Raw genomic sequence first — 17,022 nt, 5'->3', positions numbered from 1 at the left:
TAAAATTATTATTTGTTTTTCGTAGGGGATCTACGCTCGTCACCTCCTGGGTAATGCCAGTGCACCGAATGCAGCTCAGTTTGGCCAGTGTGTGGAGCCCTTGGCTAAGGTTGCCTTGCAGCTTGGGCAGAGGTAGGTTTCAGTAATGAATGAATTCCTTGTGCAGCAATGCACTGATATCCTTTGACACATTCAGACATAACTTTAGCATAAACACTCTGCTATAGCAGGAAAAAAATTTTAAATCCTTCGTCACTGAAGGTCAAAAAAACTGATAGATCCCACCTGTTGATTATATGTAAGACAGCTGCAGTTGGAATTTGACACCCAGGTGTTGCTTCTGATATTCTCTGTTAGAATTTTAACATTTGAAATGTGTTTCATGCCAGGCCCCTCACAGGTCCAACAAAGGACAGATTGTTTTTCCAGACAGCTAAAGGTCGGGCTGTTCTCCAGCAGGTCAAAGATTTCATGAGACAATATGTGCTTCCTGCTCAGAAGGTCAGTTCCAAGAGCTGCCAAGAACAGAGGGGTTTTGTGTGCATTGATGAAATTTTAACTTGTGTACACAGCAGTTCGTTTCTTCACTGAAGGCTAATAAAGTAGAGTCAAAGAACAATGTGTCTCCTGGTTACATAAAATATGCTGCATATGGGCATCATCACATGGCAGGGCTTTGTAGCATTCTCACGTAAAGTGAAACAGATGAAGAACCACAAGCTCTTCCATGAAGCTATCTCTGCAGGAATATATTGTTGAGCTGATGTTACCATTGAGTGCTTGTAGCATCAACATGAACTCACTTGACAATTCACTTTGTGGAAAAATATTGTTGTTCCTTAGGAGGTTGCACAGTATTACACCAAACACGCTGAGTCTCCACAGAGATGGCACACCCCTCAAATTATAGAGGATCTGAAGGTATGTAGGTTTGATTTCTTTTGTTTTTGTTTTTTAAACTTAGTAACTCAGTCTCTTTTTTTACACAAATCCTACATAGTTAAAATGACAGATAAGGGGAAAAACCCTCCAAAACAAAAAAATACAACCACATGTGATAGAGGACTGTCTAAGATTAAGTACTAGTCCAGAAAGTTCAACACCCAAGTTTATTTGACTCTTGTGTAAATAGCACACCTGAGACGCCCACGCACTGCAACCCATCATTAGTATTTGGCGTTTGAACAAAATTACTATTATTTGTGTCTGCGTGGATCTGTTCCAATTTCTGGAGCTCTGCTTGTTATCAGCATAGACAGGGAAAGAAGCCGTGGCTTGCATTTTCACTCTGTATAATAACATGTGTCTGTGTGCAGATTAAAGCCAGGGAAGCCGGGCTGTGGAACCTGTTCCTGCCTGCAGTCAGTGGGCTCACCCAGCTGGATTATGCCTATATTGCTGAAGAAACCGGCCACTGTGTGTTTGCCCCTGAAGTCTTTAACTGCCAGGCTCCTGGTAAAATATCTACATCAAAGACCTTTGATAATATTACAGATCAATTTTGTCCCTTACTTTACTCTACTAGGATGGGCTTGCTCTTTGTATATAGAAGCTAGACTGCATTTTCTCTCCTTTTTTTATGAGTAGGATTCTCTCTAGTCAGGAAAAAGGCTCTCCAGATGTCAACATTTCAACCTCGTTTTAGTCATAACACTCCATTTTGGGGTTTTAAAAATATATCTTCCAAACCACACAAAAATCTCCAGATTCAGCTTTCTAAGGTATTTATTTGTTAGGAAAATCAAATCAGTCTTCCACGAGAGCATAAAGGTTACCAAATTCAGCTAGTAATTACTGGAAGATTATGACTTTTTTTTTTTTTCCACAGACACAGGAAATATGGAAGTGCTCCACATGTTTGGCAGTGAGGAGCAGAAGAAGAAATGGCTGGAACCTTTACTCAGAGGAGAGATTCGCTCCTGCTTCTGTATGACAGGTAGTTCCAAGAACAGGTCACAAAAAAATGCTTAGAGAAAAACATACCAAAATCTGTGTTGGTGATTGAAAACAAAGTTTGAGGAATCTGTCATATCTATAAGCATAGCTTTCTTGGTGTCGTTTGGAACACTTTCTGTTATGAATTCATAAAATTTCTTCCCTTTTCCAAAGTATTTCTCATGTTCACTTCTCAAAATATGTGTTGTGGTCTTCAGTCACATTGTTTTCTGCCAAGTGCAGATTGTGGTCTTGATCAGGCTAAGTTATAGAAGGCATGGCTGCTACTGACTGCGTGAAAGGCCCTTCACACGCCAATAGCAAACACGAGATCCCGATGAGTAATTTCTCCCTGTTTTGTTCTCTTTTGCTTTTAATGCTGCCTGGAAACAGTGACATGCTGCTGCCAGAGGTGATTACGCTGGTTTCGAACATCCTTGTGTTTTTTTTAATCAACACATAGAGATTAATAGTGTTTTGGATACATTTTGTTTTGCACAGCAGTGCAGACATTTTCCAGTATTGAGTAAAAGTACTCAGTCTGAAGTGCTGAAGGAGCCAGACATTCTTGTCATTTGTTTAAAGTGGCTTTGATGAGTTCTCAAGGTCTTCTGGAGGTCTTTTAAAGTTGTCTTCATTTTCATTGCAGTTCTTATACCTCACCATTTTCAGAGGAATCTTTTTTTTTCCTCCCTGTTTGTTTGTTAAGCCACTTAACACTGACCTATGAGTCATTTCAGTGCTAAAAGGCACCCAGTTCAAGGGTTGAACCAGTGTTGTGTCTACTCATAGAGACAACTTGGCAAAGAAACACTGTTGCTAGCAGCCTGTCACAAAAACACATAATTTGTTCCCATGTCTTTATTTAAACATGGGTTAACATGGGTTGACAGTTTTGTTGTCAGATCCTGATCCACCATGAAATACCATCTGGAGAGCATCTGATTGGCAACTGCTTCACTTTTTATCACAACAATGATCCCAAACACACTGCCACTGCAGCAAAAGCATAGCGGGATAGAAAAGCACACAGTGGGACGCTATCAATCCTGGACTGGCCTCTCCAGACTGCAGACGTCAATATTATTGATGCAGCGTGGGATCATCTTGACAGAGAATAAAACAAATGGCAGCCAACATCCAAAGAAGAGCTTTGGATGTCCTTCAAGAACGAGAACTATTCCTGAAGACAACTTAAAGATATGACAAGAAGGTTCAGGCTGTGAAGAAGAAAAAAAGAAAGTCAGATCAAATATTGATTTTTCAAACCTGTCAAAATTGTCAAAATATATTTTATTTCCATGTATGTTTGCACATTTTTAAATACATCACTGCAACCATTTTCCCTTTTCCTAACAAAATCTAAAGAAATTAGGGAGCAAAAGAAGAAATTAGCACTTTTGCACAGTACTCTATTACACTGGATGATGAGGAGAACCCTTTGTCGTGCACTGATAAATAATTTAAACTTCTGGTAACGTCTGCTGTATATTTGAACCCTTTGGCCGTGAAGGGAAGCTTAAGATAATTTGGGTTACCAGACGTGTAAAAACATGAGTCTGAGTTGAGTTTCATTAAGTATTGTGATATGTTATCAGTATTGTCGTGGTACTTCCTGTAAAATAGTACTTCCTGTGGTCCCCTCCTCAGAACCTGATGTGGCCTCCAGTGATGCAACCAACATGGAGTGCAGTCTTCACAGGGATAAAGACGACTACATCATAAATGGGAAAAAATGGTGGAGCAGCGGTAAGTATTTGTTTTTTTTAGCTGGCATTTGTTTGTTCATTTGTCTCCTGGAGACATCAGCTTTGGCAGAACTGCCACAAAAGCAGTTTGGAGTGTTTTTAGTGTTTTGTCAACGATGCATCTATGTACGAAACTTGAATGGGGGCCAAGTTTGAAGATGGGTGTGCTCCAGCCCATGTGTACTGAGTTTAGGATGCCGGAAGTAACTGGTTTTGCTGTTAGCTCATAACTTTGTTTGTTCCTGTCGCCATGGCAAATTGTGGCCTTGGAGATTCTTAATGTTGCAGGGAGTACCCCACAGGAATTTTGTAGTATGCTGATGTCAGCTGGAAAATGTCCCAAGTTTGCAAGATTAATGAAATGTTGCAGGTGTGATTTGACATAAACAGCAGGACTGAGTGCAACAGCTACAGAGAAGAAATTAGTGCTGTGGCTCGTGTGATTTCATTGCATTTACTTTAGAGAGCCTAAAGTCTGTAAACACCAAGCAGTTGTTTTATCACAATCCCTGCTTTAAAATATTTTAGAGCAAGTCCCCATAAACCAAAGAATGTTTTTAAAAGGGTGAACCTGAAAGTGTTGTTGATCATAAATGTCTTAAATGGGCAACAAAAAAGAGCAACAGACTCTTGCGGGAAGGATTATATAACATAAATAATTTTAAAAGTCAGAAAAACCTTGGCTTCATGCCTTTCTGAGAAACCTGGCTTCAGTTTTCCAACAGGTTGAACCAGTATAGGATCATGGATCAACTGGCATTTTATTTCTAAATGATGAGTCATCACACATGAATCAACTTTCAAAGACAACAAAATGGCCTTAAAATCCTAAAATAAATGTGCTGCTGCAAACAGTTGCAGTGCCCCGAAAAAATATTTGCCTATTTCCCAAACGAATCATCAAATGAATGTGACATAGGTTAAAAATCTCAAAGAGCAACACATCACCCCTACTCTAAAGAAACTCAAGAACAGCTGAGAAACAAAGTCATCAACGTCTATCAGGCTCGAAAGTATTACAAAGCCATTTATAAGGTTTTGGGACTCCAGTGAACCACAGTGGGGGCCATTATACACAAATGGAAAAAACAGAATAGTGTGGAACCTTCCCAGAAGTGGCCTGCCTACCACGAGCACATCAATGACTCTTCCAGGAAGTCACAAATGAACCCAGAACGTCATCTAAAAAACTGCAGATGTCATTTCCTTCAGTTATGGTCAGAATTCATGATTCAACAGTAACAAAGAGTCGGGACAGAAATGACATGTGTGGGAGAGTTCAAGGAGAAATCCACTGGTGACCAAAAACACACAAAGGCTTATCTCACATTTAACAAGAAAAAAGCCATCTTGATGATTCTTAAGACTTTTGGGAAAATATTCTGTTGACTGATGAGACAAAAGTTGAACTTTTTGGAAGGTTTGAGTACATCTGGCATAAAACTAATACAGCATTTCATAAAAAGAATATCATACCAGCAGCATGGTGATAGTAGTGTAATGATCTCGACGACTTGCCGTAACTGATGGAAGAATGAATTCTGCTCTCTAGTAGAAAATCCTGAACAAGAATGTTAAACCATCAGTTCATTCCCTGAAGCTCAAGTATCAGAAACACACCAGCAAGTGAACCGCTGAAAGGCTAAAAAACCAAAATGAAGGTTTTGGAGTCCTGACTTAAATCAGATTGAGATGCTTTGCTATAAACTTAAACAGGCAGTTTATGCTCGAAAAACCTCCAGTGTGGCTGAATTAAAACAGCTCTGCAAAGAAGAGTGGGCCAAAATTCCTCCACAGTGATGTGAAAGACTCACAGCCAGTTATAACAAAAGCTCGATTGCAGTTCTTGCTGCCAAGAGTGTCCAACCCAGTTATTAGGTTTAGGGGGGGCAGTTACCTTTCCACACAGGGTTAGGTAGGTTTGAATTTAAAAAAAAAAAAGTTTGAACCTTGATAAATTAAATTTACTTGGTTTATATTTGCCTAATATTAAAAATAGATTGATGATCTAAAATATTTTGCAAATATGCAAACGAAAATGAAAAATAAATAAAATCCGGAAGGTGCAAATGCTTTTTCACAGCACTGTAAGGTCATGGATCCACTAAATCAGCTGACATCAGCTTACTTCTAAATGAGTCATTATATACGAGTCATAATGAAAGAGAAATTGGCCTTAAAATCGTAAAATAAACGTGCTTTTGCAAACATTTACAACTGTTGGGTAAATCTTACTAACACTGCATTCATGCTCACAGGCACGTGTGTGTAGGCCCTCAGTCTGTGTGTTAATGCTCTGGAGGTTAACACAAATCTGTGACTCATGTGTGAATCACTGTTCTTCTTGGTCATTTGGACTATCTTTGTCTTTATAAACAAGCTTGGTGTTTAACATCCTGTTTGACTTGATTTGATCGTGATAGTTAAATGTCAAAAACTCAGAGTAGTGGTTTTGTTTTCCCGCGTAACCTCCTTAGACCCGAATGACGCTTGCAGAGTCTGTGTACTCCGAGGGCTTCGCTTCCAAGTTAAATGAAAGCAGCAGCTTGTTGTTTTTATTAATTGGAATTTCTTTTCGCAACTGAAAGCTTGAAATGCTGCAGTTTTTAAAAAATAAATTGAGCAGAATTTCTGCAGCTCATCATTTTTATCTAGCGCACAGTTTGACTTTATCATTCATCGGCGGTTATGTTGTCCTTTTCGAATGTTTTTCTTTTGACTGGAAGTGAAAATTCCATCAGGAGAAACAAATCTTCTGGGGTTATGAGAATTTCCTTTCCTCGCATGAATATATCTCTCTGTCGGAAAAGAATGTGGGTGTGATTGCGGGTTCTTTCATACTTTGTGTGACCCATTGTCACTTTTGTTGCAAAACGTATGATACTTGAGTGGAAATCAGTCTTTTCTTTTCCTTTTTTTTTTGTTTTTGAGTGAGACAAGATTTCCATATATTCAGTCCAACTTTAGTTCGAACAAAAGTAGAAGTGAAACCAGTGGTTATTGTATTCAGATATTTTATTTTTATGGTAAAACTCATTCTTTCCTATCACAAAAGTAATATGAACTCGCAGTTCCTCACTGATGTGCTATGGGTGTTTTCCACAATATGATTTCCAAGTACTTGGGAATCCTTAAAGAGATGGATCTCTGCCTTTATTTGTGCAGCACTGTTTCCAATAACAGAAACGACAGACTTTTTCATGCTGTATTACGTCATAATCGCAGAGCATTCCTAGTTGCGATCTCTTGACTGCTGCTTTCTCTTAGAATTACCGATCATAACTAAAAGCTACCGAAAATAACCCTTAAATTAAAAAATGCTGTCCATAATCCACACGCACTTTCGCGTTCCCTTTTTCTCTAAAGCTGTGTGGTGCAAAAGGCAGTTTGTTGCTAGATGGAAGGGTCTATAGACATTTCCAGTACAGCTTTGCGGTGTGGAAGCTATTGAAGCTGGTCCCATAGGCATGTTAATGCACTACAATGATTCCCAGACGTTTAGTGTTTTATCTTCAAGCCACAGGCGTTTGTATTTGCATACACACTCACGGAGCTGATATACATGCTTTTCATTATTAGCAGTAGCTGTGAGATTGTCAGTGGAATTACAGAAGACATAATCATTTTGGCTTCAGTCAGGCCACAATATGATAAATCCAAAAAAATAAGCAGTGTTAGCACTGTTGTCTCACAGCAAGCAGATCCTGAGTTCAACTCCAACACCATCTGGCCAGGCTGTGTTACTGTTCAGGAAATAAAAAGATGAAAACACCTATCCAACCGTGTTTTTACCATAACTTTCAAAGGCATAGTTCAGGTAAGCGGAATCATGCAGGATTTGGGGCTTACTTTGGCTTATGTTGTCTTATGATATGCACCTTTAATACGTTTGTTTATCCAGTCGTTTCTCTGTTTAGAAATTATTCAACTTGTGTCCTAAACATGTGCTAGACACACCTAGTTTGGGGATCATTCAATCACGCTTCTAAGGCATTGCTCTGGAAAAGAATGACTAACAAGAGGGAAAGAATGGTAAACAGTGAATTCATGTTTGTCTTTGATGTTCATGAGGTACTTGTGGGAGTTGTGATCAAGAATTTTGACTCTTCTTTGTTGCTGTGTAAAAAGGCTTGAGTAAACTTTGACCTCTTGGTTTATCACCCATCTACAGCAAAGGGCTGAGCCTAGATTCTAAGTTTAAAGCATAATCTGGAAAAAAAACGGTGGATTGGGTTTTACTGCAAACTATAAAACTTGTGTTATTGAAAGGATAAAAAGAAGATTAGATGAAAACAGCAGTCGCTCTTTAAACTTCTCCAAACAATATTCAGCTTTGATAGCATGGTGGGGTGCTTCCTGCTGGTTGCTGTCCTGTCTTTGCTTGCCAAATGTTTTTCCACTCGATGGGTCACCCACTGTGCAGTCAAGTCATCCGTCATCCCAACCCAAAACCACGGGATGTAATGAAATGAGACGCAGATGAGCTCGTTTAAGGCGGTGTAGATTGTAAAGCTGTATTCGATTAGTTGCAAAGAACTCGAGAACGAGAGCGTCAGCTGCACTCAGTTGCGACAGATGCGTGTTATTGAAAACTTTGTTCTTTTATTTAACAAAATACATAATTTATACAAAATACTTTGCTGGTTAGTGCATATAAATTCACTGTACATATACAATTATTAAACTGAGAATTAACATTTATATTTATGGGGATCTGTCTTGCATGTTAGTAAGGGAACGTAAATATATTTATACTGTGTACATGCAATTTTGTATATAAGTTTACAAAAAAATAGATAAATATTTCCAGTCTTAAATAGTAAAGGTGCTGGTGTCTTGTTCTTCTGAATCCGACTGGGATTGGGTTTGATTACACGCTTGGAGCGCAATCTCCACGGGCTCCTCGTTGACGTGTCTCTGGTGCCTTCCAAGTCGCTGTCCAAGGTGTTTGGCAGTCTTTAGAACGTGACTCCTGAAGGACGACCCCATGAAGGCGTACAACAGCGGGTTAATGCAGGCGTGGGTGAGAGCCAGGCTTTCTGTCACCTGCATAGCGTGATCCAAGCCCTTGCTGACATCACAGTCGGTCACGAGCATGTAAATGATGTCCATCGCTCGGCAAAGCTTGACTACCGTGTAGGGCAGCTGGGTGAGCAGGAATACGGCCACCACAGCCAGGAGGACCCGCAGGGCTTGCCACTTTTTCTCTCGTCGCACCGCGACGGCCTTACTCAGCGCCAGTCCCACTCGGCAGTAGCACACCACCATGACCAGGAAAGGTATCACAAATCTCAGGATCACCTCAAGCAGCTCCAGGGAAGCCTTTGCAGGTCGGGCCATGCTGTGCGGGTAGATGGCTGTGCAGCTGATCCTGTAATGGGTGTGCTTCACTGTGGAGAAGATAAGTTCAGGAAGGCCGAGAATACTGGCTATAGTCCACAGTATGAGGCACACCAGGAACCACTGTCTCCTGACTTGGGATCTGGTGCCAGCTCTGTCTGTTGGATTTTTGGTTACAGCGCGGTAGCGATCCACACTGATGCACGTAAGCATCAGCATGCCGCAGCTGAAGTTGGTGCTGTAGAGGAAGGATGTGAGCTTGCAGGCTGCCGTACCCAGCATCCACCCGTGGACAGCATCGGCTGCCCAGAAAGGCAGGGTGAAGAGAAGCAGCAGGTCTGAAATGGCAAGGTTGAGGATGCACACATCCGTCAGGGTTCGCAGTTTCAGCCGTGACGTGTAAACCACCACTACCAAGGCGTTTCCCGCCAGGCCTACTATCAGAGCCAGGGCATAGATGACCGGAAGGAAGACGCCGGCAAAGGAACGCACTGTTTCCTTGTCACAGATGGTGTGTTCATAATTGTAGTCGTAAGTTTCATTTGAATCATCGTCGTGGTGATAGTCAAAGTCGGCCATACTTTTTCTGTGGGAAAAAAATACAAGAGAAAAAAAGAGAAACATTTCTTTAAAAGCTCCACCTTTTTAGTTTACTCTGAGTACCAACAATTGAGTTCTTGTCCATCATTAACATGTATGGCATCATTTAACAGAACAAGAACCCCCCCCTTTTTTTTTTTTTTGTACCAGGAACAGGAAAGGCGAGTTCTTTGTGTGTTCTGCATCAGAGGAATCTTTCCTGCATGGTTTCCCTAATGGCTTTAGCTCAGCCTGTCAGAAATGAGCGTGTGGGCTTGAATGAACTCCAGTAGGGAAAAAAAGAGAGACAATAGAGTTACACATCTTCTAGTGAAGTTTTTGAATTGAATTACTTTGTATTCCAGTGGGTGCTGAGTGATCTACACACTCCAGAAAATGGTAGCTTTTGATTTGCTAATCCTTTAATTACAGGGAAAAAGATGTTCTGCAAACTAATGATGTCTATTATGCAATGCACAGGACTTTTTTTTTTTTTTTTTTTTTTGGAGCTTGTTAACACCAATCCAATTTCTGGTCTTTTTTTAAAGTTTAGTGAGGAGGAAGTATGCGGAGAAAGGCCTGAGAATGTCATGCAAGTGCGGGATCTTTTTCTGCCAGATTAAAATCCAGGATGTTGGTTTTTACTATATGTGGCATTTGCTGGTTCAACAGGATGTCCCATTGATGTGACTCTTTCATTCAGACCCATTGTTGTGTTAGCCAAGCTGTTCCCTGCCAGTAAGGATCTCACTCAAGCATTAGCAAGTGGGATACTGTGCCTGCGTGGATACTTTTACTGTCACAAATAGATACTTTTTTTTTTCTGTTAGATCCAATAATCCCTTGAAAAAACTAACTGAGCTCCAAGGACAGATCTTGTATTGTTCCCCTGTATATTAGAAACCATAAATCCCTTTTCATTCAGGTTTTTGTTCATTTCCTGAGGAAGAAGAATTGAGGAAAGTGCGAACTCTGAACAGCAAAACATGTTACGTTGCGGATGATGTAACGTCTGGCTGAGGACCAAGAGGTGATGCATTGAATATTTTGCACGTCAAGAGCATTTTTGGCAACTCACACTTGTTACAAAGGTGACAGCAGTCCCTTAACGAGCCATATAACAAGTGTCTCTCTTCTGAATTGGGAGTAGTAGTTACTGAAGCAGATGTTCACTGGAACGTTCAGAAAAAATGTCAAATATTGACTTTTGGCTACAGATGGGCTTCGTGTGTCAGCTGGGGGGTTTTTTCAGATTTTTTTTTTTTTGTTTGTTTTCACAGCAGCTATTTGGCTGTTTGGATTTCACTAGTCAAATTAATTAAAAAAGATTAAAATGATTTTATTATCAATTATATGTGTACTGCACATACATGTAGAATAAAAGGAATTAAGAAAATGGAAAAAAGATAAAAGGACACTCCAGGAAGGATATTTTAAAAAATTGAACCTATGCACAGTAGTGGCATCAGTGCAAATAAAGTAATGGAAGATGATGTAAATGGACATATAATAGATAGACAAAATATTATAAATAAATAGAGCAGCTTATAATATACACATACAATAGCAGGTATGACACTAGGATATACATAGAAAATGTATTTAGGTGAAAACTTTTGTAGTTGAGTTAAGTCAATATTGCTTTGGTAACATACATGAGTAATGATGTCGCAAATGCAGGTGATTTTATTGTTGTATAAAGAACCGTCGATCGAAAATATATGAATATTTTTCAGTTATTTTTCTGCATGCTTTGCTCAAAGGTGTCGAACACGGGCATGGGAGTGGCATTATTGTGTACACCTTCTATGAATTTGTGCATTTTATAATCTTTAGTTAAGCAAAATCTATGACACAAAGTTGATATAGTCCAACAATGCTTATAGTAATAATGATATACTACCTGTATTTAGGTAGAAGAGTAAGAGAACAGTTTGTTTACAAAGAGCTATGCGCTCAGGAGAAAAGCAGAGCAACACAAACCTAACACAACAGTGTTAATGAGGTAATATAAAGAAGCTTAGTCATAAAATATACCAAGCAGGACTTTGACTGTGAGTCAAAGACTAAAGTTAACCGTTCACTAAGTAAAACAACAATGCACAACATCACATATCTCTGTGTATAATAAGTATATGTAAAATGTAGCTATGTATTTAATGATGTAGTTTAAAGATTTAAAAGTGTAATATTATTTAAAAAAACAAAAGTTCAAGGAAGGAATATAAGGAGTATATCTCTTGTCAGTATACGTTACACTAAAGGGTATGAAAGAAAAGTCAAAATGCTCTTACCGTGTTTCTGTTCCTGTCCAAGAACCGTAAAGTTAACACTGATCCGTTTATTGTTGTGTATTCTGGGGAAAAAGGTTGCATGCACTCTGGCACTGCAGTGACTAATCTCTGCTTCAGCCAACCCCACTCCCTTCACTTCTGACACTGTAGGAGCGTGTCCCTTCACCACGTAACACAGACGTAGCATTTGTCAGTGTGAGTGCGTGTGCGTACGCACGTGTGTGTGTGTGTGTGTTTGAGTGTGGATCAGGTTCAAGGAGAAATGTCTAAGACGAATACAAATTCCTTGAGTCGTCTGTTTTCTTATGCTGTGCTGTGCAATGCGCCATATAAAGAGAGGCTGTTTTACACACAGGGAGTTCCTATTGGTGGTTGTCCTTTTCTTTTCTTTTCTTTTTGTACATACTTCACCAGCCTCATTCCTAGTAGCAGCAGCTTTGGTCATTTGAAATATACAAGTGAAACTAGAGTAATGTTTTTTTGTTTTGTTTTTTCTACTATTTCCTTATTTCTGCTTCCTCAGAAACGTTCAGCTATTTTTTGACTGCCACACTCTTATAAATATATCAAACAAAAATATACAAGACAATTGGATTTGGGCCAGAAATAAATAATGAAATGTATCCATAAAAATTCCAGTCAGACAAAGAAAAGGAACATTAGTTTTCATTAGAGGGGAAAAGGGGCCTTTAGCTATGTTAAAATTGCATATTGACTTGATTTCTTTTTTTTTCTGGAAAAATCAGCTGCATAGCATTCTGTCAGGAAGTCTAATTACTGGGTTGGGAAGGTTTAAATTCATACCAGGAATGATATGACATGCATGGGCATGCTTTGGATCATGGACCCTTATGTATGGGTTCACAGGAAAACCTCACCTGCCTCTGGGCCAAACGGGCTTTCCTAAATGTGGTTTATGGGTGGTGTCTGCTGTAAAGTTCTTCGCTACAGTCTGAGAACAATCAGTTACTGTTTGTTTGCGTTTCTGTAGCCAGAGAGTAAATGCAAAACCTCAACCCCTGTCAAATCAAGTTTAAGAATTCACATGCTCTCACGCGTGGTTTTCGTGTTGTGAGAGCTCTTAAACTAAAGATGTCTGCTGCTGTCTGGTGTCCATATGTCCTGTCTGGAGGGGACAGTTGTGCCAGCTGAACCAAAACCTAAACAGGAAGGCGACACCATCAGTTGGTCACCCTGTTTGTGCCCTTAGGGTTTGTCTCAAAGTGGACTCTCAACCAGGGAAATTCCAAAGGATTCTGCAATTGCTCCTTCTGTGACCACTTTTGTAATATCTTGTTTAGAGGATCTCTATGATGTTTTTTTTTTAATCTCGAACTGGTATTATAATAAAGTAATAAAGTTACTGTATTTGAGGAGTGGAAAAAAAAAAACTAACTCAGGAAACCGGTTGTCGTCATTAACATTATTAAGAAGCCACATGGTTACCACATCCGTGACAGCAAAATTCGCAGTTTCCGGCCGCAGTAGGGGTCATGGACTGGTTAAGGACGGAGGCAGTCGCTGAAAAGTTACCAGCCCCATTGATTTATAGCACCAGAAAGCAACGTGACCTGAATGTAAATGACCCACAGGATTTTTGCCTTGTCCCGCCAGGTGCCGGCAATCCCCAGTGCAAAGTGGCCATTGTCATGTGCAGGAGCGGCATTCGGGATGAAAACATCAGGTCAGCAGAACAGTTATGTGAAATATACGTCCACGTTTCTTTGTGGGAACAAACACGCAAAGATTTGTTTCTGCCTTTTTCCAGAGTTTTCTGATGTCATGTTTTTCACCACAACAGGATTTTTATTAGTATTGTTCATTTCTAGTTTTGGTTTTATGTGAGATTGTTTTGTGTGTTCCTTTGAACTTTTTTTTAAGAAGCCATTTGTCCCACTAGACTTCTTCTGTTTCTGCTGCCAATATAACTGAAATGGACTTTGCTTAGAGACACAGCCTACTTCCCAGCATGCCCCTTAGCACCGGTCTAGCTTTCTGCCCTGATGTTTGTATAACACATAGGGGGGGAAAAAGTCGGTCTAATGTTGATTCTTGTGTGTGTTAAATTTTGCTTGAAGTTTAATTGGCATAATTTAGGATATTAATTAAAAGAAATTCCTAACAACCACACCCAGAATATAATAACTCTTCTCCTTGGTTTGTCAGCAGTAAAAGGCACACACCCTTGCTTGCAATGAATGGAGATTCCCATCAGTATCATATTTATAGCTGCGTGAAAAACCTGTGAAAATGGCCACTGTGCTCAAAGTATAATTCCATCACATGCTTCGGCTGTAAACCTGTCTCTTAGGCACAGCCAGCACAGTATGATCCTCGTACCTATGGACACAGCAGGTGTAAAGCTCATCAGACCACTCACTGTGTTCGGTCAGGATGGTAAGTTAATGATATCATCTGTCCTTGTTTATTTTTCCCCACAGTATGGGCGTGCAGAGATGACATCTGAGCTTTCCTGACACGATTTAATCCTTGTATCTGTTCTCAGATGCGATCCATGGTGGCCACTTTGAAGTGCATTTTGAAAATGTGCGCGTACCCGCCTCCAGCATTATTCTAGGTAAAAGCCTTTATTGTTTTGTCTATATTCCCAAGAAACAGAATATGTTTGAACGATAAAGCAGTGTTGACTTGACATTTTGTGAATGAGATAATTACGGCCTCTTCTGTTATCTCTCTTTCTGTGTTACACTGTTGTGGTTTCCAGGGGAGGGCAGGGGATTTGAGATTGCCCAAGGTCGCCTGGGGCCAGGCAGGCTGCACCACTGTATGAGAGCTGTCGGACTAGCAGAGTTGGCATTGGAGCTACTCTGCCAGCGGGCTGCCACCAGACACACCTTTGGAAAACAACTGTACCAGCATGTGAGTGAAGCTGTATCTGAAGGAGAGGTTCTCAGAGCTTTGATGGCTTTCTGCCAGTTTTGGGGTTACAGCATACAGAAGAAGAAAAATATCAGGAAATGGGGTTTATAATCGCAGTTTTTGTGCCATTTATAGCAAGTTAAATTCATTTCTGTATTTGCCAGCATTGGGAATGTTTATTCTGCCTAAATAGAATAACATGTACAGTATTGCAAAGAGAGAACCCAAGAGATATGCCAGATTTAAATCTTGGGGCTGTGGCAGTATGTGCTGAGAGATGTCCTACTGTTGACACCTAGTGGACAGCTTTTTAGATGCAGCTAATGGATCTCTGTGTTATCTATTGTCCAGGAAGTTATTGCTCATTGGATAGCAGAGTGCCGTCTCATGATAGAGCAGACTCGCCTGCTTACTCTCAATGCTGCTCATGCACTGGATACACTAGGCAGTCGGGCAGCTCGTAAGGAGGTAAAACTATTTTTGACCCTCACATTTAAAACAACCACATATAAATGTGCTGATATCTTACTTGGGATGGACAATAACATTGTATTTCTAAAACCAATGGCTTCTCTGTTGCGTTTTGGATATTTTTATTTTTTTTGAAAGTCATTTTTATCATGACATACACTATATTGTCAAAAGTATTCAATCACTTCCCTTTACACATATGAACTTGAGTGACATCCCATAATAGAGGTGTTTATGGGAATTTTTGACCACTCTTCTGGAAGTCCATTTGTGAATTCCAGTAAAGTTCTTCTGTACCAAACTCGCTAATCCATGTCTTTATGACCTATCTTTGTGCACTGGTGCGCAATCATGAACAGGAATGGGACATCCCAAAACTCACACAAAGTTGGGAGCTGGAAATTGTCCAAAATGTCTTGGTATGCTAAAGCATTGAGTTCCTTTCATTGGAACTAAGGCACCCTAATCCCCCCTCCTCCAAACTTTACAGTTGTCACAATGCAGTCAGACAAGTACTGTTCTCCTGGCAACCGCCAAATCCGGTCTCATCCATCAGATTCCAGACACTCCAGTCATCACTCAATAACTCCAAAGACCAACCTCGCCACTGCTCTTGCACTGGCAGTGTGTTTTACACCACTGCATTTGACACTTTGCATTGTGCTTGGTGATCCAAGGCCTGAATCCAGCTGGTCTGCCATGGAAACCCATTCAATGAAGCCCTCTAGACACTCTACCTGAGCTAATTTGGAGGCCACATGAAGTTTGGAGGTCTGTAGCGATTAACTTTACAGAAAGTTGGCAACTTCAGCCTCTGCTGACCATGCTGTTTTTTGTTTTTACATGGCCTACCACTTTGTGGCTGAGTGGTCATTTCCACTTCATTATAATACCCCTAACAGTTGACTATGGAATAGTCAATAGCTCAGAATTTCACAAATTGACTTGTTGCACAGCTGGCATCCTATTACAGGACCACACTAGAATTGATTTGAGCTCCTGAGAGCGACCCATTCATTCATAAATGTTTGTAGAAACAGTCTGCACGACTAGGTGCATGATTTTATACACCTATGGCTATGGAAGTGATTCAAACACCTGAATTCAATGATTTCGATAGATCAGTGAATACTTTTGGCAATATAGCATATGCAATCCCAGCTTGAAATCACTGTGGGATGGAATTGGGAAAGGGCTGTGGTCTTTTGAACTCTAACATTTATCTTTATCACTGCCTACTAGATTGCTATGATTAAGGTTGCAGCAGGAAGAATGGCCTGCAAGGTGGTGGACATAGCCATACAGGTATATGGTGGTGCAGGTGTGTCTGGAGACGTTCCACTAGCACAGATGTAAGTTTGGACCCGTCCCAACACATTAATGGTAAATGCCTTTGATAAATGCCTTCCATGATGCCAATATTACATTTGTCTTCAGGTACTCATATGTGCGGACTCTGCGCATCGCTGATGGACCAGATGAGGTGCACCTCTCCTCTATAGCCTATTTGGAACTCAGAGATCAACTAAAGAAGGCACAGGCAAAGCTCTAAAAACATGGCCACAGCTTCATTACACTGCAGTAAACTATTACTGCCCCGATAAGCATTTTTGGCCCTAAAGTGAGATTGCTTGATTTTTATTCACTAGTTGCAAAAACACTAAACTTTAAAATGAAAAACCTTACTAAACATACTACCTGTAAAGAAGCACCCTTACATATGTGCCAGGTGAAAATCAAATAAAACATGATTAAAGTGTCTGCCTCAGCTCTTT

The 17,022-nt window shown here is 40.2% G+C and overlaps 2 protein-coding genes across 2 annotated transcripts in view; one reads left to right on the top strand and one right to left on the bottom strand.

Moving 5' to 3' along the window:
* The window catches only part of acad11 (acyl-CoA dehydrogenase family, member 11), a 20,574-nt gene extending 3,566 nt beyond the window's left edge, over positions 1 to 17,008 (top strand). The window contains exons 8-20 of the mRNA XM_086306385.1: positions 26 to 132; positions 390 to 501; positions 844 to 921; positions 1,317 to 1,455; positions 1,829 to 1,936; positions 3,586 to 3,684; positions 13,511 to 13,580; positions 14,208 to 14,293; positions 14,403 to 14,474; positions 14,622 to 14,776; positions 15,128 to 15,244; positions 16,490 to 16,599; positions 16,685 to 17,008. Of these exons, the coding sequence (XP_086162511.1) occupies positions 26 to 132; positions 390 to 501; positions 844 to 921; positions 1,317 to 1,455; positions 1,829 to 1,936; positions 3,586 to 3,684; positions 13,511 to 13,580; positions 14,208 to 14,293; positions 14,403 to 14,474; positions 14,622 to 14,776; positions 15,128 to 15,244; positions 16,490 to 16,599; positions 16,685 to 16,799 (1,368 nt within the window). The 3' untranslated portion in view covers positions 16,800 to 17,008. The remainder of the gene's footprint in view (positions 1 to 25; positions 133 to 389; positions 502 to 843; positions 922 to 1,316; positions 1,456 to 1,828; positions 1,937 to 3,585; positions 3,685 to 13,510; positions 13,581 to 14,207; positions 14,294 to 14,402; positions 14,475 to 14,621; positions 14,777 to 15,127; positions 15,245 to 16,489; positions 16,600 to 16,684) is intronic.
* Positions 8,264 to 12,091, bottom strand: ackr4b (atypical chemokine receptor 4b). The gene is made up of 2 exons (XM_086306390.1): positions 11,897 to 12,091; positions 8,264 to 9,609 (listed from the first exon to the last, which is right to left on the bottom strand). The coding sequence occupies exon 2, from the start codon at positions 9,600 to 9,602 to the stop codon at positions 8,496 to 8,498; it is 1,107 nt and encodes a 368-aa protein (XP_086162516.1). The 5' UTR covers positions 9,603 to 9,609; positions 11,897 to 12,091; the 3' UTR covers positions 8,264 to 8,495.
* Positions 17,009 to 17,022: the final 14 nt, after the last annotated feature.

This window comes from Aulonocara sp. 'chitande type north' Nkhata Bay, linkage group LG9 (assembly GCF_057382095.1).
Source record: "Aulonocara sp. 'chitande type north' Nkhata Bay isolate Kocher_YH1m ecotype deep benthic linkage group LG9, A_spYH_male_GT1.1, whole genome shotgun sequence".
NCBI lineage: Eukaryota > Metazoa > Chordata > Actinopteri > Cichliformes > Cichlidae > Aulonocara > Aulonocara sp. 'chitande type north' Nkhata Bay.
The sequence above is the reverse complement of the archived record's forward strand: the minus strand, read 5'-3'. Positions and strand labels throughout refer to the sequence as shown.

What these genes read in the sequence shown, in the direction of transcription:
- ackr4b (XM_086306390.1), bottom strand. Translation starts at nt 9,602, where the DNA reads ATGGCCGACTTTGACTATCACCACGACGATGATTCAAATGAAACTTAC.